This window comes from Neoarius graeffei, chromosome 19 (genome assembly GCF_027579695.1).
Source record: "Neoarius graeffei isolate fNeoGra1 chromosome 19, fNeoGra1.pri, whole genome shotgun sequence".
Classification (NCBI taxonomy): domain Eukaryota; kingdom Metazoa; phylum Chordata; class Actinopteri; order Siluriformes; family Ariidae; genus Neoarius; species Neoarius graeffei.
The window spans coordinates 12,639,264-12,666,241 of NC_083587.1; the positions used below are offsets into that span (position 1 = coordinate 12,639,264).

The window sequence follows — 26,978 nt, forward strand, 5'->3', positions numbered from 1 at the left end:
CGGACGAGACTACAGTGTGTGTGTCTGTCTCTGTCTCTGATTGCTATTTGAATTGTCTACTGAAAAGTGCAGCAATAAAGCCTCCGTTGAATCCTGATCTCTGTCCTGCCGTCCTCTGTGCTCCACCCACCCATAGGGAATGTACTACAGTGGTGCTGAAACCTGGGACAGTGGAGCACCAAACCAGCAGCCCCATGGAATCCTCCCCGTTCGCCGACCTGGTCCACGCCCTCGCCACGGCTCAGCAAAGCCAGCACCAGGCGCTCGTCACACTCCGAAAGGAACAAGAGCGGCGCTTCGAAGCCCTGGTGCTGGCCCAGCAGGAAGATCGTGAGGCGTTCCAGCATCTCCTCGCGTCGGCGGGGTCCACCAGCGCTCCAGCCACGGGCCCGTCCCCCCTCACTGTCACCAAGATGGGCCCGCAGGACGACCCCGAGGCGTTCCTCATGTTGTTTGAACAGGTCGCCGAAGCCTCTGGGTGGCCGATGGAGCAGCGCGCGGCGCGCCTCCTCCCCCTGCTAACGGGAGAGGCACAGCTGGCTGCGCTACAGCTCCCCGCCGACCGCCGGCTGGCCTACGCGGACCTCCGCTGGGCCGTCCTCCAGCGCGTGGGGCGCACACCGGAACAACAGTGCCAGCGCTTCCACGCGCTGCATTTGGAGGAAGTCGGCCGGCCGTTCGTGTTCGGCCAGCAGCTCTGGGACGCCTGCTGGCGGTGGTTGAGGGCCAACGATCGCGACGCCGAGGGAATTGTCGACCAGGTGGTACTGGAACAGTTCATCGCCCGCCTACCAGCAGGAACCGCGGAGTGGATCCAGTGCCACCGCCCGGTGTCGCTGGATCAGGCAGTCGGGCTGGCGGAGGATCATTTGGCGGCTGTTCCGGCGGCAGAACAGCCGAAGATGTCAACCCTTCTCTCCTCTTCTCTCTCTCCCCTTCCTTCTGTGTCCTGTCCTCGCCCCATTCCCCCACCGCGGAGACGGGGCCGGCTCCACCCCAGCCGGCCCGCCGCACCCGTGGTGCCCTCCCGTTTCTCCCTTCTGTGTCTGTCTCTCCCCCCCCTCAGGTGAGTGAGCCCCAGATCACCGGTGCAGAGTGAAAGCCCGGGCCGGTTTGCTGGCGCTGCGGGGAGCCGGGCCACCTGCAACAACAATGCACGGCAATGGAAGTGGGCGCGGTGGTACGGATCCCCGACGCGCCAGAGGCCGCCCTCAATCAGGCCGGAGCATATCGCATACCGGTGAGTGTCCAAGGGGCTACATATCAGGCGTTGGTGGATTCTGGTTGCAATCAGACCTCGATCCGCCAAAGCCTGGTTCAAGACGAGGCATTGGGGGGAGCACAGGGGGTGAAGGTGTTGTGTGTGCACCGGGATGTTCACAGCTACCCTTTGGTGTTGGTCCACATATTTTTCAGAGGGGAAAAATCTATAGTGAAGGCGGCGGTTAATCCTCGCCTTACCCACTCTTTAATTTTGGGGACTGATTGGCCGGGATTTCGGGGTTTAATGACGCGCCTAGTAAAGAGTGGGTCCTGCCATTTGACAGGGGGAGGTCCCGGTGTCGCTTTGGCAGGAGCAGCTGTCGCAGAGCCGTCTACGTCATCTTCGCGTCAGAGTGAGGAGCCGCCGGCTCCTCCTCTCTCTATTGGGGAATCCCTCGTGGATTTCCCATTAGAACAATCGCGAGACGAGACTCTGCAGCATGCGTTTGACCAAGTGAGAGTAATCGATGGTCAAACGCTCCAGCTGAACGCCACCCCATCCTTCCCCTACTTCGCAGTTAGGAAGGATAGATTATACCGAGTGACGCAGGACACTCAAACTAAAAAGCGAGTCACACAGCTGTTAATTCCGAAGAGCTGCCGGGAATTGGTATTCCAGGCGGCTCACTTTAATCCCATGGCTGGACACTTAGGGCAGGATAAAACACTAGCCCGAATAATGGCCCGATTCTATTGGCCGGGGATTCACGGCGATGTCCGTAGGTGGTGTACGGCATGCCGCGAATGCCAGTTAGTAAATCCAGCGGCCGTTCCAAAAGCGCCTTTGCGCCCTCTTCCGTTAATCGAGACCCCGTTTGAGAGAATTGGGATGGATCTCGTTGGGCCATTAGATCGGTCAGCACGAGGGTACCGCTTTATATTAGTTCTGGTGGACTGTGCAATGCGATACCTGGAAGCAGTGCCTCTGCGCAATATCTCAGCACGCAGTATTGCGGAGGCACTCTTCCGCGTCATCTCCCGAGTTGGAATCCCGAAAGAGATTCTAACTGATCAAGGCACCTCATTTATGTCACGTACACTGAACGAACTGTATGGGTTGTTGGGGATTAAGCCGATCCGCACCAGTGTGTATCACCCACAAATGGACGGTTTAGTAGAACGGTTCAACCGCACCCTCAAAAATATTATTAAAAAATTTGTGAGTGAGGATGCACGTAATTGGGATAAGTGGCTCGAACCCTTGCTGTTCTCAGTGCGAGAGGTCCCCCAAGCCTCCACGGGGTTCTCCCCGTTCTAATTATTATATGGGCGTAAGCCGCGCGGCATCCTAGATGTGCTGCGGGAAAATTGGGAGGAGGGACCTTCACAAAGCAAAAACGAAATTCAGTACGTTATGGACCTGCGCGCAAAACTCCACACACTCACTCACCTAACTCAGGAGAATTTGCGGCAGGCCCAGGAATGGCAAGCCCGCCTGTACAACAATGGTATGCGCCTTAGAGAGTTCACTCCAGGAGATAAGGTACTCGTACTGTTGCCCACGTCGAGCTCCAAATTGATCGCCATGTGGCAAGGACCCTTTGAGGTCACACGACGAGTCGGGGACGTCGACTATGAGGTGAGGCGAACGGACAGGGGTGGGGCGCTACAGATTTACCACCTCAATCTGCTTAAACTCTGGAACGAGGAGGTCCCCGTGGCATTGGTGTTGGTAGTTCTGGAGAAGGCGGAGCTGGGGCCGGAAGTTCAAAAAGGGACATTGGCATCACGTACCTCTCCGGTCCCCTGTGGAGACCACCTCTCCCCGACCCAACTCATGGAGGTCGCCCAGTTGCAGACTGAGTTTTCGGATGTGTTCTCGCCCCTGCCCGGTCATAGCCGCCCTTACAGGCTACCCGAACACAAAAAAAAGGTGGTTCGGGAAGAACTTCAGACCATGCTCGAAATGGGCATCGTCGAGGAGTCCCACAGTGACTGGAGCAGCCCGGTGGTCTTGGTACCCAAGGCCGACGGGTCGGTCCGGTTCTGTGTGGACTATAGAAAAGTCAACGTGGTGTCTAAATTCGACGCGTACCCAATGCCTCGTATTGACGAGCTGCTCGATCGACTAGGCACGGCTCGCTTTTATTCGACACTGGATTTGACGAAGGGATATTGCCAGATCCCCTTGACTCCATTATCCCGGGAAAAAACGGCCTTTTCCACACCGTTCGGCTTGCACCAATTCGTCACACTTCCTTTTGGGCTGTTTGGGGCGCCTGCTATGTTTCAGCGGCTGATGGACAGGGTCTTCCACCCCCACGCCACCTATGCGGCCGCATACCTGGATGATATAATCATTTATAGTAACGACTGGCAGCGGCACTTACAACACCTGAGGGCCGTCCTTAGGTCACTGAGGCGAGCGGGTCTCACTGCCAACCCGAAGAAGTGTGCGATTGGGCGGGTGGAAGTACGGTATCTGGGCTTCCACTTGGGCAACAGGCAGGTGCGTCCCCAAATTAACAAGACAGCAGCAATTGCGGCCTGCCCGAGGCCCAAGACCAAAAAGGGGGTGAGACAGTTCCTGGGGCTGGCTGGCAACTATCGTAGGTTTATACCTAATTATTCGGACGTCACCAGCCCGCTGACTGATCTCACTAAAAAGGGGGCACCAGATCCGGTCCAGTGAACGGAGCAGTGCCAGCGGGCTTTCTCTGAGGTAAAGGCTGCACTGTGTGGGGGGCCATTATTACACTCCCCTGACTTTTCTCTCCCTTTTGTGTTGCAGACCGACGCGTCGGACAGAGGGCTGGGGGCTGTTTTGTCCCAGGAGGTGGAGGGGGAGGACCGCCCCATCCTGTACATCAGCAGGAAGCTGTCGGTGCGTGAGGGGCGCTACAGCACCATAGAAAAAGAATGTCTAGCGATCAAGTGGGCAGTCCTCGCCCTCCGTTACTACCTGCTGGTGCACCCTTTCACCCTCTGTTCGGACCACGCGCCCCTCCAGTGGCTCCACCACATGAAAGATGCCAACGCGCGGATCACCCGTTGGTATCTGGCACTCCAACCCTTCAATTTCAAGGTGGTCCACAGGCCGGGGGTGCAGATGGTCATGGCGGACTTCCTCTCCCCTCGGGGGGGGGGGGGGGGGGGGGGGGGGGAGTTGGCTGCAGGCCGGACGGCTGCCCGGCCTGAGTCGGGCGGTGAGGGTATGTGGAGGCGGGGGCGTGGTCAAGCACCGGTCTGTGACAGGAGGGCGGAGTCAGGGAAGGTGAGTGGCAGAATCACTACACCTGACGGCAATTAACCTGTGTTTGTGTGTCATCCCAGTAACCGCGCCCTATTTAAGGAGGCAGAGGGAGAGCAGAGGGGGAGCTTCCCCGGACGAGACTACAGTGTGTGTGTCTGTCTCTGTCTCTGATTGCTATTTGAATTGTCTACTGAAAAGTGCGGCAATAAAGCCTCCGTTGAATCCTGATCTCTGTCCTGCCGTCCTCTGTGCTCCACCCACCCATAGGGAACGTACTACAAAGAGTACTGGCTACTGTAGGAGAAAGATTTCATAAGCTACACACATGGAATTGGCTAAGCAGGGTTGTATACATTTAATGTGTTTGACAGGTCCCAAGATCTCAAGCCCTGACACGCATATCCCTTGATACATGTGAAGTAAAATGTAAAGAAAATGTGACCTTGGGCGCTGTGCGAGACGGCTTCCTCTCCAGTAGCTCTGTAGTTTTTAGCTCTAAACTTTTTTTTCCACCTTTTTACTTTTCTGCTCTTCTTACGAAGACAGTGTGTTTTTCTTCATATCCCATGGATATTTTTAACTTTAACACACAACCAGGAGCCAGTTTTCTCGCTTATTCAAGAGAGGAGCTGCTGGCCCTGAAAACAATGGAACGAGCTGGGATACGACACCCCATCCCAGCCGAACTGAGGAGGAAACCCAGGGGCTGCAAAGCCAAGGCTAAGCTAAAGGCTAGGCTAGCGGACAACCAGCAGCACTACAAACCATCCATTCCCTTTGTTATCATGGGGAATGTGAACTTGCTGCCAAATAAGGTCGACAAGCTATCCGCACTGAACAACCAGCGGATTTACCGGGAGAGCATCTTATTTATTTTTATGGAGACATGGCTAACACTAGTCTGGCTAATGCAACTTCAAAGCTCTGCGAGCATTGGTCTGGCAATGCTGAACAGACCAATGCTCGCAGAGCTTTGAAGTTGCGTTAGCCAGACTAGTGTTAGCCATGTCTCCGTAAAAATAAATAAGATGCTCTCCCGGTAAATCCGCTGGTTGTTCAGTTGCTCATTCCATTCCATTTCAGATATTAAGCCCAACCGTTTCCCAAAGTGCGTGGTTGACCTGCCTCCCTGAAATGCCTCAGTTTGCTACTGGTCGAAGCCAGAAAAGGCTGTGACGAAGCTTAAACCAATCACATCACTCTCACTCACACGTATGTGATGCGACGGAAACTGCTTGAGTAACAGGAAGAAGAAGGAGGAGAATAAACACCTCCAGGGCTGCTCTTTGCTCCATTTTCAATGAGAACTTCCCGTTGAATGCTTTCAATACAGCATCTACCGCTGTGTCAAAGGCTTGCCACTGCTCCATGTTCGTAATGCTTCTAGTGAATGAAGCGCTTCCGGCATAGATTCTAGAATCTATGGCTTCCGGTCGCAGTTCTACTACGTCACTGCCTTGAACACGCCTCTACCCAGGGCCGTTGGAGATGCTCAAAGTTGATTGGCTCCCGATTTTTCGGGAGCTTGGAAGAGCTGGAGATAGTTTGCCTTGCCAGACTAAGTTCGCAACAGGCCCCCGTGTTGCGCCACACTTAGGATGGGTGGGCCCAGGCTAGGCTAACACACCTTGTACCGGATGCTAACGTGGACCTGCGGGGATTCACTGCTGTGAGAGCCGACAGAGACACTAAAGCATGTGGGAAAGGCAAAGGTGGGGGACTCATCATTTACGTGAACAACCGCTGGTGTAACTGGGGACATTTCTCCGTAAAGACAGTCTTATGTTGCCCGGACTTGGAGCTGCTAGCATCACCATCTATGTTTACATCCCTCTGAGGGCAGACGCTACATGTGAGGGGATTCACTCTGTCACAGCAAGGCTGCAGACAGCACCCTGAGGCATTTATGATCATTTCTGGGGACTTTAAACACACTACTTTGGACTCTACTTTGGCTGCTTTTTACCAGGCTGTGGACTCTCTTTTTAATTTCCCTAAGGGAACCCTCCCAAAAGGATCAATAAAGTTCTATCTAATCTAATCTAATCTAAGTAAGTGTATTATCACCCAGCGCTTCCGTGTTGTTTACTTTTGTGTGTGTCAATAAATAACATTATCCGTGTACCACACAAACACCTAATTTAGAGTATAGTCTCTTATTTCTTACCCTGGCAACAGTCAACTTGTGAATTGCTGATTTTCTTGGTCTTTTTCTCGGCTCTGCTTGGTCCTCGGCTTTTTCCGGGTGCCTCGCACGAAGCGCTCCCATTTCTCTCTCATTCTCCAGTCTTTTGGAAAACGATGAGTACTAATCCCATCATGATTGGTGTTGCTACACCCTCCTACGATACATCTGTTAACCATTTTAATAATTACATGATAACATTGAAGAAATTTGCAGAAAACCACCAGGTCATATTCTCATAAAACAAACCAGCGCTGACGTAGGATTCAGAAGGAGGCGTCCCACACGTGACGTCACGAAAATCAATGTTTGCCAGGAAATCCAAATGCCAAGTTTTTTTCAGAGAACAAATTCACCTCAAATGGCAGGATTTCAACTGAATTTTTCTGGTATTGCGCAAGGTAAAAAAAAAATTGCACAAAATGCAAAATGTGACAGACATTTTCCTATGCATACAGGAAACATGGTTTGAGCCATGTTTCCTGTATGCATAGAACATCTGGTATTGTTTTTAATGAATTGATGTCACCTTTACACTCTTGCCCATTTGCTATCAGACTTCTAGAATTGAAGAATAAGCATTATGGTATGATTTGATGACTTCCCTCTGCTGTCCCTTCTCCTTGACTAAGAGCTGCACAATTTTTTCCAAGATAAGTCTTCTGCGTTCAGGAACTTTGTTGCTACCTTCACTATAATTGATTTTTTTCAGTTTTATAGTCTTTGCTTGTTCTGAGCAATTGATAACATAGGCTAGAAACAGAACCAAATCTGTCCGTTGTGATTCCTGTTTGGTAGTTTTCTGACAACCCTCTGTCTTTGCTTGCCTGTTTATTTTGGATTATATTTTCATTTTTTTCCCCACATTCAGAATCTTCACTGCCTCTGCATAAAGTTATTCTCCGTTCTGTTCTTACTTATTGAACCTCAACTGCCTGTTCCCTCACTATGCATCCTCCATATGCTGTGGTGTGATTTCCTCTACAGTTACAACATTTTACTTCACTATTCCTCCCACATTCTCCATATGCATGCTCCCTTCCATATCTTTGCTTTCCCCTGCACACACTAGCAATGTGGCCATATCTATGGCATAGCATCTAAGGGTAGGAGAAACATATGCTCTTACACTGAAGCTCATATATCCAACTATCACCTTTCCTGGAAGAACTTTGTCTTTGAACTCCAGTAACACAGATGGAGTTTCCCCACTCCCAAGTGCTTGTAGCTGTCTAATTCCTGTTATTGTTCCTCCTTTAAGCATTTCCTTCAGTTCATCCAGATTTTCTCCTAGGGGGATTCCTGATAATCACTCCCCTAACTCTGTTTCTCTCACCAATCACTCTTCTTTCTGCGATGTATTTCTTACATACTGTTTGTAGTTTAAATGCTTTATTCCTCTGTTCAGCATTTTTGCACTTCACCAGCAAACTGCCATCTCTTAACACCTTGGCCATCTCGATATCCCCAACAGTTTTTTTTTCAGTCCATTTGTCAAGGCAATCGGACTTACAGACGATACCTCAGCTCCTGCTTTAAACTTAAGGATAATCTTAAACTCTTTTTTTTCTGTGCTTCATTTCTTTCCTCATCCTCTTCAAGTGCTCGTTGCCTGGTGTTGTTACTATCATTTTTCCTTTCCTTCCTTCCTTCCTTCCTTCCTCCTCCTTTCCTATTTTTAACTACTCTTGTCCATTCCAGGTCCACAGTCTCCTCCTCAGAAAGTCCTCCACTACTACCAGCCATTCTGATTCAGTCACAATCCAGATTATACCAAAACCACCTTTTCCACCGTCCAACAGTTGCATCAAAATGTCTTCCGAATTACCCGCCACACTACCAACTCTCCTCAGCTCTGGAACACACTTTACCTCCAGCCCAACGTAAGATTATCCAGTGCAATCACTTCCCCAGCATTCAAGACTAAGCGTTTAAGTCATCTATAAACAACCCTTAAACAGGCCAGTCACAGGTGGAGCCAGTTAGCACTAATTACTGAGTGGGTGAGCCCTGTGATGACCTGGCGACTTGTCCAGGGCGACTTGTCCCCGCCTTTCGCCCGTAGTCAGCTGGGATAGGCTCCAGCTTGCCTGTGACCCTGTAGAACAGGATAAAGCAGCTAGAGATAACAAGATGAGATGAGACTGAGTGGGTGCTCTCTGTCTCCCTCTGGTGGTGTGCTGGGGCCATGGCAGCCTGCCCCTGTTTCTTTCTTAGTCACTGATTACTGCTTATAATCACTGATACGCCTTTTCAACCAACAGGGAATGTGTTCTTGAACCAGTTCAGTTCAGGATTCTTTTAACCTTGGTGCCAGGCAGTGAACCAGCCCGACTTTTCACCAGTTTTGAGTGGAACCATGGTAAGCAAGGATGCGTAATAAACAGAGGGTGTGGCACAACGGGAGTAAACAGCTGTAGCAAGATGGCAGATCACATTGATTACATGCAAGCTTTTGTTTTGTTATTGCAGATATTTGTTTCATTTAGTTTTTTCTGAAGATGTGTCAGAAAAACATTGCGTTGTCCATTGCTGCGCTCTGCTTGCTCTCCAAACTGACACTGATGTCATCACAGTTCATGCTGGAAAAACCGGCTATATATTGGTTCCAGCTGGGAACCAACTTTTCAGGTTCTGAATCAATTTATTTCTGGTTGAAATGCTCTGAAAGATTCAAAACCCTCTCAAAATAGGGTTCACTAAACATTGCTGTGGATGATCCCAAATAGAAACTTGAACTATTTACACTATTTTCCCAAAATCAGTTTATATTTGAATCTCAGTGTTTCTTCCTGTTTTTAAATCACCTGGATGCTGTAGCTTTGTATCGAAAACCTGCTTCTGTAATCATAAAACCTCTGAGTGTAACTCTAAATGTACACCTACTCTTTCACAAGCGTGGCTTATTGTCCATAAGGACTGTGATATGTTCACGTGTACAATTCAAAGACATGGTCACATGTCTGTCAACATGCCCTTCTCACAATTCCAAGAGTGAAGATACCAGGATGAGGACGAGGGTGTGTGGGTAAGAGATCTACAATATTTCCCTCTCTGTAGATCAGGTAAGGGACGTGCTTCCTCTCTCTCTCTCTCTCTTTCTCACACACACACGCACACACACACACACAAAACAAACCTGCAGGCAGATTGCGAGATTCACTCTGCAGCCAAAGGAGGTGCTGACGGCACGCGGGTGAAGGCCAAGATCTTTAAATAACTTGGAGAAAGACTGAGTGAGAGCGATGCGAGGTCTTTCCTCTGCCACCACCACACACGTCCTCACACGGGACAGGTCCAAACCACGGGACTGTACACACACACACACACACACACACACACACAGGTTAGAATAATTTACAAATACTCCATCCGTATAACTTTTTTGCCTCTTTTTCTAACAGCCATTTTATTTTAATAATGTGCTCAGTCCTGAATAATAATATAGAATAGAAAATGAAATAAAATCAAACAGTAATCAGAAAAATTTCACATTTTCACAATTTCGAATAAAACTGTTGACTCAAATTTCTCTTCTCACTGCACCTTTCAAAAGTTAAATGAACTGCATGCAGTGGGTTCAGATGCACTTCACACTAAGCAGATCAAATGTTAGGAAATAAAGAACATTTTCAAATCCAGCTCGCCACAAGGTACATGCGATATCTTCTCCTGGCCTTGTCCTGCTGTAATTATGATTATACACACACACACACACACACACACACACAGTACACAGCGTTTATAAGTGTGGATAATAAGATGCTTTCAGTGATAATTAATTGCCACTTGCTGATTAAGGCTCAGTAACACTAACCCCTAACTAATGCACACAGGAACATGTAACAATGGTGCGAGTGAGAAAATCTTAACATTGCCATGACACCCACACAAACTTTGCATTATAACCAGAGGTGCAGCAGTAAAAAAAAAAAATTATAAAAAAGATAAAACACCAATCAACAGTGAAACATCAGTGAAACTTTTCAGAAATATGTTTTGTGACATCCTGAAGTCTACAGCATGATGTTTAAACTACTGTATTTCAAAGTCTAAAGATTTAAGTGTCAGTACACTGCCTGGCCAAGAAAAAAGTCACCATTTGGATTAAGTAAATAGTTCTGGCAGCGGGGGCGTGGTCAAGCGTCGGTCTGTGACCGGAGGGCGGAGTCAGGGAAGGTAAGTGGCAGAATCACTGCACCTGAGGTCTATTAACGTGTGTTTATGTGTCTTCCCCAGTGACCGCGCCCTATTTAAAGGGAGAGCGAGAGCAGAGGGAGAACTCTCTCCCCAACCAGACGACTTGTGTGTGTGTGGCTGGGAGAGTTATATTGCGACTGAAAAGTGCAAAATAAAAGAGTTTTTTTAACTTAATTCTGGCCTGCCGTCCTTCTGTGCTCCTCCCACTCATACGAACTGCCACAATAATTAAGATAATTTGATTGGATAATTACTGCAATGATTAATGCGTTTCAGCTGCAATAATTCTTTTAACCCTAACTGATGCAGTGAGTAACGTCTCGTTTCTTAATCAAACATGCTGGAAGGCATGTTCTGCAGTCGTGGAAAAGATGTGACTGTTTCAAATTATCGGCCTGCATCAAGCAAAGAAAACAACTAAGGAGAGTTGAGCTGAAATGAATGGAATTGGGTTAAGAACCAACACATTATTAAACCTGAAAGGATAGTGATGAACCATCAACTTCATGGAAAAAATGTGGTTGGAAAAAGATCCTGACTGACCATATTTCAGAGATCACGTAAACTCTTGGTGAAGTCGAATCATTAAAAAAAAAAAAAATTGACAGCAGAACTCACGGATATGTTTTATAGTGAAAGTCAGATCATTTCCACACAGTGTGATGGAAACTCTCAGGGTTGGGACTAAACAGCTGTGTGTCCATAAGAAAACCACTTGTTAGTGAGACTAATCAGGAGAAAAGGCTTCAGTTTGCTCGCGAGCATAATGATTGGACTCTGGAGCAATGGAAAAAGGTCATGTGGTCTGATGAGTCCACATTGACCCTATTCTTAAGTGATAGGTGTGTCAGGGTAAGAAGGGAAGCTTATCAAGTAATGCTTCATCATGCATAGTGTCCACTGTACAAGCCTCTGGAGGCAGTGTTATGGTCTGGGGTTGATTCAGTTGGTCAGGTCGAGGATCAACAACATTATGGGGCAATAAAATTAAGTCAGCTGATGACCTGAATATACTGAATGACCAGGTTCACATCAGTGGGGTTTTTCTTCCCTCATTCGTTCATGTAATTTCCTCAGGAATTACACTGAGATGTCAGCATTCTAGTTGATGAGACCGTCAGGTCCATGGGGTGGCCTGAAGACTGGGCACTCCTGAAGGATGTGGGGGATTGTCTGTGTGCACCCGCACTGGCAGGCGTCGTCTTCACTAGCTCCAATCGTCTTGAGGAAAGACTGGGTCCTGCCCCATCCAGTGCGGAGGCAGTTGAGGCGGGTCCACACCTTGTGGGTGAGATGGTAACCGCAGGGCTTTGCAGAGGGGAACTCAATGAAAGAGTGCAAGGTGGTGTGTGAGCGGCTCCATTCCTCCCGCCATATCTGTTCCACCCAGGAGTCGGAGGCTGGTCCAACTCTCATGAGCGCTGTAGCTTTGATGGCGAAGTACTGCCTTGATAGCCGTTGAAGGGTGTTATTATCCTAAGTTGGTGGAACGAGACTATTCTCCTTGAGTGCCTTCTCTGCTAGCTTGAGGACTTGATAGTCTCGCCGGATGCTTGCAGGAGGAATTCCTGAGACTACAGGGAGCATCTCAGTCAGTGTAGGTTTCAAGGTCCCAGAGATAAGGTGCATTGCTTCATTAAGAACCACATTGACAGCCTTGGTGTGGATGCTGTGGGACCAGACAACTGTGGCATATTCAACAGCGGAATACACAAGGGTGAGGACTGATGTTCATAAAGCGGTGAAATTGGCTCCCCACTGTCGTCCACTGAGCTTCTTAATGATGTTAACACATTTGGAGGTTTTGTTAGCCACATTCTTGAGGTGAGGGCCAAACCTCACCTTGGTGTGACCCTGGCTGCGGTCCAGGGTCACACCAAGGTATATGGGCTGTGGGTCGAATCTCAGCTTCTTGCCCTGCATCTTTATTCTCCAGCTCCTTTTTTGCAAGTCAATTAGCTACATGGTAGATCGAGCAAGCAAACCATTTTGGACTCACTTAATTTCAGGTACCAGAGGCTGAAGTAGTTGCAGAGAGTAAAGACTTCTAGGGTGGACTGGATCTCCTCGTAGGTTTCAGCTGCGTAGCCGATTGCACTGTCATCTGCATACAAGTGCTTGGTTGATGTTGTGACAGGATAGTCTGCTATGTAGACACTGAAGAGGATAGGGGCAAGGACTGAGCCTTGCAGCAGACCGTTTTGGAGGTGCTGTTTCCTACTTCGTTTGCCACTCGAGTTAACCACATAGAAGGAACGGTTTTGAAGCATGAGCATGATGAACTTCACAAGCTTCACACTGGGTATCAGTTGAAGGAGTGTCAGGTAAAGTCCGCGGTGCCATACGGTGTCATATGCAGCTGTCAGATCGATGTAGACTACTCCAACCTTTTCTTTTCTCTGGAAGGCGGCTTCAATGTTATTGACAAGATGGGCTATTTGGTCCATGGTAGATCTACCTTTACAGAAGCCAACCCGCTCTTGTGGAAGGTGCATTTCAACAATGTCATTGATGCACGCCAGGATTATTCTCTCCATCAGCTTGTACATAATACATAGCAGCAAGATTGGCCTGTAGCTCTCGGGATCGTCTGCTGGTTTCTTGGGTTTGAGAATGGCAACCACTTGGGCTTGCTGCCATATATCAGGGATGGATAGGGTGGCCAAGCAATTGGAGAGGAACTGGCATAGCCATTCAAGAGCACGGGTTCCCAGGTAGCAGAATAATTCTGCATGAACCAAGTTGATGCTGGGGGCTTTGCCCTTTTTCAGGCATAAGATGGCGTCCATTAGCTGTTCTAGGGTAACTGGTCCAAAGAGATTTGTTGAGGCGGGTTGGTGGGCAGTGGTCTCTTTGACCTTCCTGTTGACTTCATGAGTGTGTAGCTTGGATTCTTTGCTCTTGTTCTTCCATTTGCCATTATCCACGAGGACCAACGCAATAGAATTGGCAGTAACGAGACATGGCTTGGGTTTGCTGCTGTGCCCTGAAAGGCGGTTGATTGTAACCCACGCCTTTTGGCTTGAATGGGTGAAGTCAATTGAGGTGACAGTTTCCTCCCATCGTGCATGTCACTTTTTTCCAAGGATATGCATTAGCTGGTCGCCCTTGGTAGGCTTCTCATCTATGCTTGCTGCATTGTAGTCTTGGAAGGTTGCCTTGCACTGTTCGTCCCAGCAGGGGATATATGCATCACATCTGCCTCAGGGAATGGATGCCTTAGCAGCAGAGGAGAGCAGGGATGTGAAGGCCTTGTAGGTGTCTGTGGCTGGCCTTGATGGATCCAGGAGGTCACATGATAACAAGTCGATAAGGCCGGCAAATTTACTCCAGTTAGCCTTACGAAAATTCCACCTCTTTTTGCTAAGACTGTTGATCTTCATTCCAACTTCGGTGCCAATGACAATGGGACAGTGTCCAGATCATGGGAACATGTCCAGTACATACCGTTCACAGGATTGAGCGATTGAGTTAGAGACAAAGCACAAGTCAGGATTAGTCCATGTCTTGCGCCGGCCTGAAAAGAACGATTTGTTGTCTTTAGCATCATAAAGCAGATGTAGGTCAGATCTCGCTTTAGTGTCCAGATAATGCCATAGGGTGTTTCTGCCGTTGAAGTCCCCATAGGCAATGGTGGTAGTGCTTACAAGGGGTAAGTTTTGGATGTTGGCTGTGTTTGGTGGGGACTTGTATATGTTCGTTATGGATACATTCTCGATGGAGGCACAGGTCCACTGGATTTGGCTGCCCTCTGGGGATTTTTGGATAGATTTCACGTGGACTCCTTCACGCACATAGGTAGCGATACCATGGTACTTGTTGAGTATATACGGTAGGCTATAGTACTGTAGCCTTCAATTGTGAGTTTGTCTTCGCTGTCAGCATGGGTCTCTTGCAGGAGAATCACACTGACATTGTTTTCGTCTGGTAGATGGCAGATCAGGTCTCTTTTAGTTCTTGTAAGTCCTTCAACATTCAGCTGGAGGATATGGGTATTGATGCTTGTCATCGTCAATGTGACGATCAAAATTGCTTCCTTCTGGAAATTGAGTTTCTGAGATTAGCCGACCGAGGTCGTTACTATGGATCACCACATAGAGGTTCTCAGCTCAATCCCCTTTTCTTTCCTGATAGCACGGGAAAAATAGTGAGAGTTTCAGGGAGCATGAGGACTCATTTTACACATGAATTAACCCCCACAGAGTCTCAACCTTAAGATAAGATAAGATAAGATAAGATAAGATAAGATAAGATAAGATAAGATAAGATAAGATAAGATAAGATAAGATAAGATAAGATAAGACTTTATTTAATCCCCAAAGGGGAAATTCACTTATCACAGCAGCCAAAGAATAGATCAGACAAAGATAAGGATAAAAATATATAGAACTACTACCTAAAAAAGTAGTAAAAGATGAAAACAATAAATAAATAGATTAATAAATCAATAATTTACACATTTTGGATTACTACATGCATCCCCCTGCATGTAGTAGATCCTGGATTATGATATATCCAATATAAATATGATATACACAACCAGAGATATGATATGCACAGTTGAACATGAGACATGAGATACATACACAGTCACATCCATCACAAAAAACCTGATAAAAAAAGCCTAATATATAGCAGTACAGTATTTCATAACAGCAGTGTTGTACAATCTAATAGCAGATGGAATAAAAGACCTACGATAGCGTTCCCTTTTACACGCTGGATGAAGTAGTCTACTACTAAAAGAACTGCTGAGTGCAGTCACTGTCTGATAAAGCGGGTGAGAGGAGTTGGCCATAATGGATGCCAGCTTATCCAACATCCTTCTCTCACCAACCACCTCAACTGTGTCCAGGGAGCCCCCAAGAACAGAGCCTGCAGTCCTGACCAACTTGTTCAGTCTTTTCCTGTCCCTCTCTGTGCTACCACTGCCCCAACAGATAATGGCATAGAACAGTACTGATGCCACTACTGTATCGTAGAATGTCTTTAGTAGTGACCCGCACACACCAAAGGACCTCAGTCTCCTCAATAGGTGGAGGCGACTCTGTCCCTTCTTATACAGGGCATCAGTGTTGTGTGACCAATCCAGTTTGTTATTCAGGTGGACGCCAAGGTATTTATAGACTAACACAAATTCAATGTTCTCCCCCTGAATGCACACTGGTACAGGGGATGGCGCCTTCCGGCGAAAGTCTACCACCATCTCCTTTGTCTTCCCAGTGTTCAACTGAAGATGGTTCTTGTCACACCATTCAACAAAATTGGCAATAACCTCCCTGTATTCCCCATCATTCCCCTCTGTTACACAGCCAACAATGGCTGTGTCATCAGAGAATTTCTGGAGATGGCAGGTATGTGTGTTGTATCTGAAATCTGATGTATAAAGGGTGAAGAGAAAGGGGGACAGTACTGTACCCTGTGGAGCCCCTGTACTGCAGACCACCACCTCAGACTCACAGTCACACAGTCTCACATACTGTGGCCTGTTTGTAAGGTAGTCAGAGATCCATGTAGTCAGATGGCAGTTGACCCCCACTCCTTCCAGCTTGGCCTTCAGCAGTGCTGGTTGGATCGTATTAAAAGCACTAGAAAAGTCAAAAAACATGATTCTCACAGAACATCCCATATTCTCCAGGTGGGAGAGTGACCTGTGGTGAAGCAGGATGATTGCATCCTCCACACCAACACCCTGGCGATATGCAAACTGGAGGAGATCCAGCTCACCATTCACTAGGTATCGCAGATGGTTTAGAACAATCCTCTCCAAGGTCTTCATTAGATGTGATGTCAGGGCTACTGGCCTGAAATGGTTGGGCTCCCTAGGATGCGTTGTCTTGGGGACAGGGACTATGCAGGATGTCTTCCACAGCGTTGGAACTTTCCCCAGCCTTAGGCTCAGATTAAAAATGTGCATGAAGACCCTGCAAAGTTGATCTGCACAGTCTCTGAGCAGCCTGGAGCTAATGCCATCAGGACCAGTAGCCTTCCTCATCTTCAACCTCTTGAACTCTGCTCTCACCTGCTCATCAGTAATAGAGAATAAGGGGAGTTAGAGCTGTGATGACATCGCTAGTTACTGAAGAGACAGGGGGATGCTCTGACTGCCCAGATGAGGATTGGAGGGTAATGGAGTTAAAAGAGAGAGGCTCTGCTGATGACGATGAGAGGCTAATAATGGATAGAGGGGGCTTTGGTAAGCAGGGCCATGGATAGTAGTGAGGGTGGCGACATCAAAACGGTTAAAATACAGATTTAATGTATGTAACCCCACTGAAAGTCTCTGGAATGCTGGAGAAAGACTTTATGCAGTGGATCAACTCGCCCACCCTCAACACAAGATCTCGGCAAAAAATTAATACAACTCTGGACTGAAACAAATGTTACGACCTTGCATAAGTTTATCAAAGCAATGCCACGGAGAATGCATGCTGTAATCAAAGCTAAAGGCGGAGCAACCAAATAAGTCTGACTTTTTTTTGGTAGAGCAGTACAAATGTACAATGTATATAAAACAGATTTTCTCAGTGCCCCAATTTGGGGCAGGGCTGTGTATGAGCTCAATTTCTGATGTCAATCAATAAACTCAAGGGCTTTCTACCAATCATGTGATATGCAAATTATTAGAGGATGAAACGTGGTTACTGGAAACATTTTATCTATAAAACCTGTCAGCTAAGCTAGTTCATTATCTAAATTAGACTATGATAGTGATGGACAGATATTGGTTGTCATGGTAATATAACAGGAGATTCCAACAGGTTTGTCTGCTGTTGAATAAATGAGTGAGAAATTTAAGTGAATTAAGATACTTGAAAAATGAGTGAGGATGTAAATCAAAACTCTGATACTGAAATAACATTCTGTGACTAATGTGAGCTAATTTACTGTCCATTAACCTGGAAAGGGTTTAGTTCAGTAGTTAATACTGTAGATTAGTTTAGTATTTATTAGTGAACTTTAGTATTTTTTGTGTAGATACCTTCAGCGACTCAGTCTGCAGACCCAGGCCTTTAGTGCACAGCTCCATGACGGAGTATGAGCAGAACGTGTCTCTGACACGGAACTGACTGACGGCCAACAGCCAGAGAGCAGGATTCACTTCCAACTCTGACGGTGGGATCAGGATGGACTGGTGCCCTGAATATACACTGTACACACACACACACACACACACAATCATTACAAATATCTCTCTCTCTCTCTCTCTCTATGTCTCTCTCTGTTTGTCTCAATCTCTGACCTGCAGAGGCACCAGAGGACGAATCCCAGGCCGCAGTAGGGGTCAAGGCAGATGGCCACTTCACGAGACGGGTAAAGTTCACACTGGAGCTTGATTGAGCGACAGAAGGCACTGGTGGCAGAGTGAGACATCTAAAAACAAAAGAAAATTGAGGGATGGAGGAAGAAAAAGAAACAGAAAGTTAACACTGATTCAGTAATATGATAAATTGAAATGCTCAGCATCAAGGTGGTGATCAATACATATATTTTTAACCATTTGAAGATCTGTGTGCAAGAGAGTGTATTGTTATATAGCTCTGTCTCCTCCTCATCCACTTGAGAACACAGAATGAACTACAGATCAGAATTGCTGGGTTTCAGTCACATGACTTTTCTTAGCGGTTCTACCGGAAGTGGAATAGCTGGTGGTCTAAAAGGCTGCCGTAGTGCAAACAACTAGCGATAACTTATCAGAGTATGCTCGTAATCTAGAAGCCACTGCTTGCTTTAGATATATTCAGAAGATTGCTGTGTGCAATGGAAAAGACCCCTACAGTCTGGGAAAGAAGGGTTTGTCATACAATGTCGAGTTTCCCGACACCTCGAACTATCTAGTGTTGCAGACATTCTTCTACACTGTAAAACAGATGAAAGTGTGGAAGAGTATGGAGGCTTACAACTTTTTTGAATGTGGCCGAGTAAAGGACCTCGGTATCAAGTCACTGCCGAATGAATCCTGTATTGTTTTTGCAAGTTTTGCAAGTTGTTTTTGTAAGTATGTTTTTTTAAGCTTTTCGTTCGCATTTTTACAACAAAGCGCTGCAAGTTGAAGTGTAAACAAACAACAGTTCACTTGATTCTCACTTGTGCTGGCTCTTATCTCTCAGGTAAATCATTCACAAAGATCATCAGAAACCCCTTTAAAGGGGATCTTAGTTAAACAAGATGGAGAAGTGATCACAGCGCATTATAACTGTATGGCTGGGTAAGAATTTTGTCGCGACCTTCATGCATATGGACTTTGTGAGGAGTGAGGAGTAAACAAAGAAACAGCTGGGGACTTTAACGCTTCATGACTAAAAAAAAGTACCGCAAAATAACAACACATAGCAAGAAAAGTACTTGGAAAACAGTAAGGACATAGCTGAGAGGGATATACAAACCTGTCATGAAGTGATCGCTGCAAACTTGAGCAGGCTTCAACTCGGCTCCCTTCAATTTCACTGAGAGGTTCAAAAGCCACCTTTCTCGACGTCTTTTTGTGAAATCCTGTGTTCGTTCACCCTTTTTTATTAGTTCATGGGGAACCCTGAAGAAACTTTTATCAGTTTCACAGTTTGATCGATTCAAACAACCTAAAACAACGCAAGCATAAGGCATTTTTCATGTGAGCAATGCACCTTCAAACGCTGTGTCAATTGAGCTTTGGTAGACCACCAGCTAAAGTTTTGAATATCTAATGAGGTGGATGTGACGTCAAGTGAAACCCAGCAGTAGCAGCAACAGAGCTGACTTCAGCATGCTTAAATTATCACCCCCTACTGGCCATATATGCTGTCTCTCATTTAAATTATATCAAACAACCAGCTAGATCTGAAATTACAATTATGATTAAAAAAAGTAGTTCCCAACATCTAAACTGATAAGTCTAACTGTTAAATCTATTAAATTAATATCTGAGATAAAGCTGATTTATGAGGTTTCTTTAATTCCTCTGACAGAAAAACACCTCAATATCGAACAGTAAATGTTAAAAATTCCAAATTCTTAAAGCCCCAGCCCTAATTATTACATTAATGAACCACGAGAGTAAAATGAGTCTGAGCTGGACTTGTCAGTGAGCACACAACAATCAGGCTTTTAATGAGAGGGAAGGGTTCATGTTCCTTCATGTTCTTACACTAATTTACCACAACAACCAGACAGAGCCTGTGTGTGAAACTTTAGAAGCTTTATAAAGATTGCTCCAGGAGAAGACTTTATAAACACTGCTCGCTCTCGCTCGTTCTCTCTTTCTCTGAGACAGCGGGGTTGGATAAATATGGCCCGTCATCATTCGATATTTTTATGGGGAAGCCATGGTCTAATGGTTAGAGAAGTAGCTTTGGGACCAAAAGGTCACCAGTTTGATTCCCTGGACCAGCAGGACTGGCTGAAGTGTCCTTGAGCAAGGCACCTAACCCCCAGCTGCTCCGGCAAGAGTGATGGCTGATTAGAAAAGAAAAACTGATGATGTGATTATCAGTTTGGGTGGTGCCTGGCCGAAACTAAAATCAGTCGATTTGCTGCAGCTGAAATGTGTTTCCTCTGACCAAACTCCGCCCTGCACGTATACCACGTTAGCTTCACTCGGCTGTGAAACGCCACATAGAGGAAAGTACACTGTAGACGTATGAGGAGACAGAAGTACCTTTACTCCTGCAAGCATCCCTGTGGTAGACACGCTGAAGTCCAGGTAGGCCAGCGTGTCCGGGTTCGAGGGCTTGTACAGCTGAGGGGGCTTTTTTTTTGGCAGATCATCTAGAATATGAGAAATACTTTGAATTTTTAACATTTATTTTGTGTTAAAAAGAAGCACATTTTAGCCTGACTCCATCATGCAGATGTAATAAGTTCAGACCACAAAAAAAACAAACCCACAAAGATGAACTACATTTACCACTGATCAAACACCAGCAGACCTGCACATCTCTCCTGTTCACTGAGGTGTGTATGTGACTCACCTGTGTCCAGGACTGGAGGCCATGCCCTGATATCCACTGCACAAGACGCTTCCTTGGACTTCAGCAGTTTACTTATCACCTGTGTAGTCATTACACAGGCTGAGCGGCTCACCTGCGCGCGCGCGCGCACACACACACACACACACACACACACACACACACACACACACACACACACACACACACAGGGTCTGTTGATAATAAAACCCAGCTGTCTGAATCTGCATGAGCGGAAATAAAGCATCAGAAACTGCCGCATGGTTTATATAAACTCCTCATAAACGCCAATCACCTCGACAATCATCTTCACAGTGGGCAGCGTGGTGGCGATGTTCTGAGGGTGTGGCGGACGCACGGTGATGGGCACACAGCCGGCATACAGACAACCATAAAACGCTGCGATTAGGTCGATACCTGTGGGAGAGAAACACAGAAAACATCTCATTGATTTATACACATACAGTGAAATACACAGATCACATCAGGCAAAAACATTATATCACCATACAGGAAGATTTTCAGATGAGTCTTTCAAAGGACTGTAATGAAACAATTTCAAAAGCAGCGATACATTGATGTGGTGCAATGAATCAATTAAAAACTGATTTGTGTCAAAATTTGCCATAGTTTCAAATCATGTAACTAACATAAATAATATTTAGTAATCCGATGCCAAGAGTAGAAACTGGTGATAGAAAATACCCCATTACTGCTCTCAGAAATGTATATTATATAAATTTTTTTTAAAGTATGTAGCTTCAGCAAGGAGAGTGAGAGCAGTGATCAAAGCTCAGATTTACTTCATAATTATAATCTTGGGGCGGCACGGTGGTGTAGTGGTTAGCGCTGTCGCCTCAGAGCAAGAAGGTCCAGGTTCGAGCCCCGTGGCCTTTCTGTGTGGAGTTTGCATGTTGTCCGCGTGGGTTTCCTCCGGGTGCTCCGGTTTCCGCCGCAGTCCAAAGACATGCAGGTTAGGTTAACTGGTGACTCTAAATTGACTGTAGAGTGTGAATGGTTGTCTGTGTCTATGTGTCAGCCCTGTGATGACCTGGCGACTTGTCCAGGGTGTACCCCGCCTTTCGTCTGTAGTCAGCTGGGATAGGCTCCAGCTTACCTGCGACCCTGTAGAACAGGATAAAGCGGCTAGAGATAATGAGATGAATTATAATCTTTAAATGTCAGCCCTGCGATAACCTGGCGACTTGTCCAGGGTGTACCCCGCCTCTCGCCCATAGTCAGCTGGGATAGGCTCCAGCTTGCCTGCAACTCTGTAGAACAGGATAAGCGGCTACAGATAATGGATGGATGGATATAATCTTTAAACTGAGTTATTTAGTTATTTATTCCAGTTTAATGTGTTTAAAAATTAACTAACTATGAAAACCTAAACCACATTTATAGTGGTTTAGGTTGATCTTCACCATTGTAATGTCTGTTTTGAGCCCCTGGATGTTCTTCCTGGCCCTGTTTGGAACCCAGGTTCACTGTCTGTGTGCGTGTGTGTGTGTGTGTGTGTGTGTGTGTGTGTGTGTGTGTGTGTGTGTGTGTTATTACAGTAATAGATAATGGAGTTTCAGGATCCTGTAGTCAAGTGCAGACTGTTGATGACGTACCTGGTGGATAAACCAGAGCAACGTGAGCTCCGTCCTGCAGCTGTCCTCGCTCCATCAGCATTGCTGCAATCTTCTCTGCACGCTTATGAAGCTGCACACAGGTCAATGAGCTCAGGACTGCCCCCTACAGCCCAACACACACACACACACACACACACACACACACATTTATACTAAGGAAATAAATCTCAGGATCTCATCAGGCCTTTGCACAAAAAAAAAAAAAACAGAAAAAATAATGTTTTTTGTTGGACTCACAGAGTTTCAAAAGCTTAAACTACATATATCTATAAATCAGTATAGCAATTTGAATTAGTACTAAAAATATTGCCACCCACGTTATAGGATAATGCACAAACTAATCATTTTTTCTTTGTGCAGAAATTGAACATGGTTTCAGTTTTAAAATGACACTCTGCTTGTTTTTTTGGAGTGTGTGTATGTGTGTGTGCAGTGGTACCCGTGAGCTGAGCAGGGTAAAGAGCACGTGGTCTGGGGTGGTCTGTGCTCGCCACTGCAACACTTCAGATAAGAACAGGAACTACAAGAGAAGGAAAAAGAACTAAGACAGTGAGAACCTACAGAGAACAGAGAGTGTACATAAACACTGAGAAATGGCAATGTGTGTCCTCTATTTATTATACAAATTAATTTTATAACATGGAAATCTACAATGACTGAAACAAATGTTAGTGATGAAACTGTTCAGAAACTGGAGTACAAAGCTTCATTCAGCAGAACCACAAAACTATAGAACCACAGCAAAGCAGAGACGGAGTTATTAATAAAAGTCAGTGTTGGATCAGTGAGGAATCTGCGTCAGCTTTACCTCAGAGCCGGATATGATGAAGGTGTTATTTACAGGCCTGTTATTCCAAGCTGAGGTTAAAGTATTCTCTTTCTCTCAAACACACACACACACACACACACACACACACACACACACACACACACACACACACACCTGGGCCTCATTTTCATGGGCAAGAATGGAATGGGTATGTAGCAGTTAGAAACATGCATAAGATCTAAATATAAAAGATAAATATGTGAGGGTGAGATTCTGATGGTCCAGATAACATGCAGGAGTGTGTGTCACCTCATACACACATGATGGAAGGTGTGTCATGCAGTTTTGTGTGTGTGTGTGTGTGTGTGTGTGTGTGTGTGTGTGTGTGTGTGTGTGTGTGTGTGTCATGCAGTTGGACGGCATGTAGTGAGACACAGCAAGAGACTGATGATTTTCCTGCTCTCACATACTGATTAACTGTCAGCAGCACTGAGTGTGTGACACCTGACATGGAAAAAACATGGATATACAGAAAGAAATACACACTTGTGTGTGTGTGTGTGTGTGTGTGTGTGTGTGTGTAAAATTATTCCACTCAGAAGACCTCCCTCACTACACCACTGAAGATCAGTGAGCCGTACTGTCTGCTAGAACATTCTACTCAGAGATGTTACTGTAATAAAGATGATTCTGTAAACATTGTGTTTGACCAATCAGTGGTCACTGTTTATAGCTCCGCCCACATGGCTCTGTTCTCTTTTTTGCTTCGTAGGTCACGGTTAGAATCATTACTGATTACAGAAATAAATTTGTCATAAAAATTAAACAAATTTCCATCCACTAAAATCTGGAGATTAGAAATCCATGAATTGTAGCCAAACACAGCAGTTTTATTTATCCTTTCTATTAGTGTGTTATGGAGCTTTGAGGGATCTCGATTATCTTCATGACACTGAGACACGGGCGTAGCGGACGCGGGGGACATGTCCCCCACACTTCCCGTATTTGTGCCCTCTGTCCCCCGCACTTTTTACAGCCATTACAACCACTCAATTCATTTTTAACATGTGGAAACGCATTTTTTGAGCCGCCTCTAAATGCATCATGAGCAGGCGGAGCTGAGGCGGCAAACAAACACCACTGTCGTGTGTGATCAGAGACGCTTTAGAAAATATTGTATGAGTATCTTTGGTGTGATTCAGATCTGGGCAGTGCTTCTGTATGTTCAGTAAACCAGCCAAGAGGCTAAAGACTTTAGACAGTTTTTTCCAAACGAACCGTATAAGTTGAGTAATGCTGTTGAATGTAGATAATGTTTAGCTAAAAGATAACAAATAGATGTCAATTTAGTTAGTTAAGCTAGCTAGCTAACTTAGAGGCGCTAGTAACTAGTTACATTTACTCCGTTACATTTACTTGAGTAACTTTTTGGATAAATTGTACTCTTAAGAGTTGTTTTGTTGCAAAATACGTTTTACGTTTTAGTAATATTATTCTAAAGTAACAATACTCTTACTTGAGTAACGTTACTATTTTGGCTACTCTAAGATTACTCACTTCTGGGTAGAAAATAAGAATATTTGTATTAATAAGAGTATTTGTGTTCCTTTGACTGTTATTTTTGTAAAGATTTAATTTATTTTTGAGGTAGTTAAAGTTTAAAGGACATGAATTTGCTGATTATTATTACTGTATTCCTAATTCTATTTCAAAATGTTGCTTTCCACATATTTTTTAATCTTTATTGCCACAATAGAAAGAGCAGGGTGAGAGAGGAGACAGTGGACCAGAGGCCAACAGGAATGATTATGCAGGGTCACAGGTGAGAAGAGAATATAACTAGCTATGTCACTACTACTATTCTTAATTCTATTTATACATTTTACTTTGCACATTTACTATCTATATTATTGTAGGAGAAATTGTAGGAGAAATTGTAACTGGCTAAAGAAATGTACATAGGATAATTATCTGGCTGTAGATGCTCCAGGGTCATTCTATGTCAACTCAACCAGAGTTTGGCAGCTTTAGATTTATAGACTTTGACTTTAGATTTTGATAGTACAACCCCGATTCCAAAAAAGTTGGGGCAAAGTACAAATTGTAAATAAAAACGGAATGCAATGATGTGGAAGTTTCAAAATTCCATATTTTATTCAGAATAGAACATAGATGACATATCAAATGTTTAAACTGAGAAAATGTATCATTTTAAGAGAAAAATTAGGTGATTTTAAATTTCATGACAACAACACATCTCAAAAAAGTTGGGACAAGGCCATGTTTACCACTGTGAGACATCCCCTTTTCTCTTTACAACAATCTGTAAACGTCTGGGGACTGAGGAGACAAGTTGCTCAAGTTTAGGGATAGGAATGTTAACCCATTCTTGTCTAATGTAGGATTCTAGTTGCTCAACTGTCTTAGGTCTTTTTTGTCGTATCTTCCGTTTTATGATGCGCCAAATGTTTTCTATGGGTGAAAGATCTGGACTGCAGGCTGGCCAGTTCAGTACCCGGACCCTTCTTCTACGCAGCCATGATGCTGTAATTGATGCAGTATGTGCTTTGGCATTGTTATGTTGGAAAATGCAAGGTCTTCCCTGAAAGAGACGTTGTCTGGATGGAAGCATATGTTGCTCTAGAACCTGGATATACCTTTCAGCACTGATGGTGTCTTTCCAGATGTGTAAGCTGCCTATGCCACACACACTAATGCAACCCCATACCATCAGAGATGCAGGCTTCTGAACTGAGTGCTGATAACAACTTGAGTTGTCCTTCTCCTCTTTAGTCCGAATGACACGGTGTCCCTGATTTCCATAAAGAACTTCAAATTTTTATTTGTCTGACCACAGAACAGTTTTCCACTTTGCCACAGTCCATTTTAAACGAGCCTTGGCCCAGAGAAGACGTCTGCGCTTCTGGATCATGTTTAGATTCGGCTTCTTCTTTGAACTATAGAGTTTTAGCTGGCAACGGCGGATGGCACAGTGAATTGTGTTCACAGATAATGTTCTCTGGAAATATTCCTGAGCCCATTTTGTGATTTCCAATGCAGAAGCATGCCTGTATGTGATGCAGTGCCATCTAAGGGCCTGAAGATCACGGGCACCCAGTATGGTTTTCCGGCCTTGACCCTTACGCACAGAGATTCTTCCAGATTCTCTGAATCTTTTGATGATATTATGCACTGTAGATGATGTTCAAACTCTTTGCAATTTTACACTGTCGAACTCCTTTCTGATATTGCTCCACTATTTGTCGGCGCAGAATTAGGGGGATTGGTGATCCTCTTCCCATCTTTACTTCTGAGAGCCGCTGCCACTCCAAGATGCTCTTTTTATACCCAGTCATGTTAATGACCTATTGCCAATTGACCTAATGAGTTGCAATTTGGTCCTCCAGCTGTTCCTTTTTTGTACCTCTAACTTTTCCAGCCTCTTATTGCCCCTGTCCCAACTTTTTTGAGATGTGTTGCTGTCATGAAATTTCAAATGAGCCAATATTTGGCAAGAAATTTCAAAATGTCTCACTTTTGACATTTGATATGTTGTCTATGTTCTATTGTGAATACAATATTAGTTTTTGAGATTTGTAAATTATTGTATTCCGTTTTTATTTACAATTTGTACTTTGTCCCAACTTTTTTGGAATCGGGGTTGTATATCATTTTAAAGAACTAAAGTCAGTTCCCTGGTGCTGTGCTGTTTGTGGTTATGTGGTTCTTTAGCTGCTAAGGAGAGGTGCAATTGAATGCGAGAGGATGATAAATCACTCAATAGACC

At 45.4% G+C, this 26,978-nt stretch overlaps 1 protein-coding gene across 7 annotated transcripts in view; it reads right to left on the bottom strand.

Annotated features, from left to right (window-relative positions):
• Positions 1-26,978, bottom strand: part of dip2ca (disco-interacting protein 2 homolog Ca) — a 210,705-nt gene that overhangs the window by 31,371 nt on the left and 152,356 nt on the right. For all 7 annotated transcript variants that reach the window (XM_060899648.1, XM_060899645.1, XM_060899646.1 and 4 more), the window contains 8 exons: positions 22,862-22,942; positions 22,402-22,525; positions 21,081-21,202; positions 20,789-20,900; positions 20,476-20,585; positions 18,085-18,215; positions 17,824-17,992; positions 9,781-9,951 (listed from right to left, as the gene is read on the bottom strand). In XM_060899648.1, the coding sequence (XP_060755631.1) occupies positions 9,781-9,951; positions 17,824-17,992; positions 18,085-18,215; positions 20,476-20,585; positions 20,789-20,900; positions 21,081-21,202; positions 22,402-22,525; positions 22,862-22,942 (1,020 nt within the window). The remainder of the gene's footprint in view (positions 1-9,780; positions 9,952-17,823; positions 17,993-18,084; positions 18,216-20,475; positions 20,586-20,788; positions 20,901-21,080; positions 21,203-22,401; positions 22,526-22,861; positions 22,943-26,978) is intronic.